Source organism: Medicago sativa, chromosome 3 (assembly GCF_051527215.1).
Source record: "Medicago sativa cultivar Bolivia chromosome 3, Bolivia_mono, whole genome shotgun sequence".
Taxonomy (NCBI): domain Eukaryota; kingdom Viridiplantae; phylum Streptophyta; class Magnoliopsida; order Fabales; family Fabaceae; genus Medicago; species Medicago sativa.
In genome coordinates, this window is record NC_140751.1 from 91,874,679 (window position 1) to 91,878,522 (window position 3,844).

The 3,844-nt window shown below is 35.1% G+C and overlaps 1 protein-coding gene across 1 annotated transcript; it reads right to left on the reverse strand.

Moving 5' to 3' along the window:
- Positions 1-217: 217 nt before the first annotated feature.
- On the reverse strand, positions 218-3,844 carry LOC146941946 (FBD-associated F-box protein At5g60610-like). Its single transcript, XM_085755813.1, has 4 exons — positions 3,036-3,844; positions 2,804-2,929; positions 2,394-2,708; positions 218-426 (listed from the first exon to the last, which is right to left on the reverse strand). The coding sequence occupies exons 1-3, from the start codon at positions 3,732-3,734 to the stop codon at positions 2,409-2,411; spliced, it is 1,125 nt and encodes a 374-aa protein (XP_085611939.1). The 5' UTR covers positions 3,735-3,844; the 3' UTR covers positions 218-426; positions 2,394-2,408.

Here is a 3,844-nt window from a genome sequence, read left to right on the forward strand (position 1 = left end):
TCCCTTCCCCTCAAAAAAATAAATAAATAAATAAAATAAAATCACTAAAACTTGCAATAATTCCTCCCACTACCCCTCTCCAACCATACATACCCTAAAGAATTGTTCAATTTGATTGCATTCCTTGGGGAATAGATCAGTAATCTAAAGGACAAAACCAGAACCAAAAAATACTTATAAAAAAGAAAAACAGAAGTATAATATAAGAGTTAAAAGATTTCAACACTCACAAGTCTCAGTACATTAAATAAACTCATTATTGATCAACGTACTTGCTTGGTGTCTAATAATTCAAAAGAAACATTGATGGAATTAAGTACCAAAAAAAGCAACTAAAGAAAAAGAACATGAGAATAGCCTATAAAGCAAATAAATTTAGAAGAGCACTTCCGGCGAATGAAAATTAGATCAAATTCAAATCTGCATCTGCATAGAAATCAAAGCAAAAAAGTCAAATAAAATATCAAAAACAAAATTAGTGCTAATTGACTAGCATGAAGTAAGAATTGACTAGCACGTGGTTTTTTCTTTCAATTGTAAACTATGTTAATAGAAAGTCTATAACAGTAATGTGACATCAACTGGACTCCCCTGCCAATTAATAAAAACATACACAAACAGAACAAACCAGAAATCAACTACAACCAAAACAAAAAACAGCCAAAGCAGCCACCTCAACACCAAACACAACCCACCCAAACACAAGCAGCTACGATCGGCCACCAAAAAGAGCCACCACACAGCCAAATAAAACTAAAAACCACCAAACCAGAAGAATGAGGGAAAGCAGTCTACTGACAGATAACACCAGACCCTTGGAGCAGCCAACAAGTAGGAACCAACTCTTATCTCACCAAACAGTTGAAAAGGACTCAAGACCATTCATAAAATAGACACGAGGCAACTTCTTACTACACAAACACCATCTCCACGACAACATTTAATCTCATCCACCACCTCCATCGGATCCTTAATCACATTAGACAAGAGTACTGTTAATTTTTTAAAAGTAACTCATTCAAACGTAGTAAGGGATCTAAATTCGTGATGTTAAATATATAATTTATATTTTTTAAATTTATTCCTGCCAAGATACTTTTAAATATTATTACGTGATAAAAGGACTCGACTATACAACTTGAATGGCATCCAACTACGAACATAAAGACTCCGTTTCCAATAGCAACCAAGTCGGGTGAAGTCTGCTTGCTCAAAAAGATAGCTAAGTAATTCAGACTCTGTATTTTGTTTAGAGTGGTTATTTCTCAGTTGTTAAAATATTTTCGTTTCTTTACAAAAACTGAAAGTTGTTCATCTAGTTCTTCACACAAATTTTGTGATAGTATATCCTTAAAAAATGGGGAAACCGCAAAGCATGACAAATTCCATAATTATCACATGCAAAGACTACGTATCTCTGACAACGTTAGCAGCATATGGTCACTTAGTACAATCGTTAGCAGTCATAATTGTAATTTATTCATGGTCACTTGATACATGTTCATGGTCACTTGATACATGTTTCCGTTTGAGTTGGTGGTGAATTTGGTAAAATCAAGGTAACATCGAAATTCTACCGAACTTAAATGTTCTTGTCTCTTATAAGACCCCAACAACTTTTCTCCTCAACGGGGATACCTAATAGATACCAAGTCTTAAATGTTTAAGACTCCCCCATTGGGGATGGTCTTAGTGTCTACCTTCTTCAACATGTTTGTTATTTGTCTCTTACATTGCAAAAGTGACCTAGAAACCAAAAGCTTATCTGCAACTGCACTACCCTTTAAAATTAGGAAGAAACTTCCCATTCACGACTGTTACATCACTTAGAAAAGCTGGGTTTTAGTCCATATTTAATATGGTATTAACTTCTTAAAAAAAATTAATATGGTACTAACATACAACTTCCTCAAGTAAACCAAAAGCGAGTTTGTGTAACTTGCTTACCATCGTCATTCAAGCATCTTTTGCCTTATAGAGAGGAGAAGTTTATAAGCAAAACATGATGACATACATTAGGCGAACCAAACCAGAGATCAATCAAATAGTTAATTACAAATGAAAAGGAGTCTCTTTCTTGTTGTGGTTTCAATCCAAAGCCATCTCTTTCACCTTTTTTCCCCTTCTTCAAAACCCACATATAAATATACTTTCTCTAACTTGTTCTTAGTTTCATTTTTATGCCCTCGGAACTTACATTCTTAGTTCCTTTTTTATGCCTAAAAATGAACATGCAGCTACAATATTAATCACAAAGTTTCCCCCTCATGACAATTCATGTAATTACTGCAATTTGCAGAGGACACAAAAAACAGCACATAGTTCATCAAACCACCGTGGTAGAACTTAGAAGTTAATGAAACAAAAGAGAGGATAGAGAAACTACTACTTACATATCATATATGTTATCAATAAATTGAAAGTTGACATTTTGCAGAAACCCTTGGACATGAGGATAATAGTTTTTCTATTTTAGACCGTTTTCTGCTGCACCAAATTGTCATAGTTTCTAAAACTTTCGCATTCTTCAGAATAAACCTTGCTAACATAACATGATTACGTTGTAGGCCTGCAAATGCAAAGTCCTGCATAGTGCAAGTCGTGAGGTTTAATGAAAGGCAAGTTGGAACAGATTTTGGATAGGCCCAGTTTTCTTGATCATCTTCTGCAATGTCCTCATCGTCCTTCCAATAATCACCTTGTAACTTCTGTTAATAATACAGATAAAATAAAACGATACATACATGTATGTTAAGAAAGAAAAAAAGAAATCAAATATGATCGTTAAATTTAACAAACAAACCTGATAAAGGTCGAGACTTTGAAGCTTAGGACAATGCTGAAGCACTTGTACAACTATATCCCAATCATAGTTGACCACCAAATGAGTCAAATTATTGAATGTAGGAAAGTCATATGGGTGATAATCCTAAATTATATAAAAAAAGACCAAAGTATTAGAAATGAATCACATACATTATTCGTTTTCAGTGGCATACATGATCATATCATATATTCAGAGTAATGAGACAAACCTCGGATAGTTGAATGCGAAGAAACACCAAATTTGAAAGTGCTTTCATCGGAAAATAGCAATAACAGATGGTAATATCAGCTCTCTTCAACTTAGTTAAGGTGTGATCATCGCTTATCCAAAAATATGAAGAATGACCATATATATTAGATAATTGAAGATATTCAAGAATTGGACATTTCTGGAGAATCAACATAAGATGTTCATCTCGTTCAAAGTTAATATTTTTCAAATGTAGGGTTTTGAGTGAAGGCAATGCAAACAAATCAAGAAACAAATCCGCACCCATATCGAACGAAGCTAGCTTAAGAACAACGAGAGTTGTAGAAGCAAGGATAGGAATAGGAAATTCAGGGGCAATTGTATTCGAATTACCGAAAACGAGAGCATGAAGACGAGATGAATGGCGTTGAATGTCGAGGATGAAAGTGTTGATGGAATGATTACCGGCGGATTGTCGTGAGCGGATGACGGAGAAGATGAATTCTTCGAAGCGGAGAACGGAATCTCGATCTTCCAAATTGGTTTCGGTGAAGTCGAGAATGGAAACGTAACGCCAAAGATGAATCCATCGCTTTGAGAGAGTGGATGTGACGAAGGCTTGTTTGGTGGGAACGAATGAGAGAATGTGAATAAGAATCTCGTCTGGTAAAGTTCCGATTCTATCTACCGTCGCCGTTGAATTTTCCGGCGAGGACATTCTGTTACGTCGCGGTGTTCTTCACGGTGGCATTCGCTTGAAATAGGGTTTGTCAAAAAACAAAACACAACAAAATTAGGGGAACACTTTTTTCAGGGAAAATTAGATTT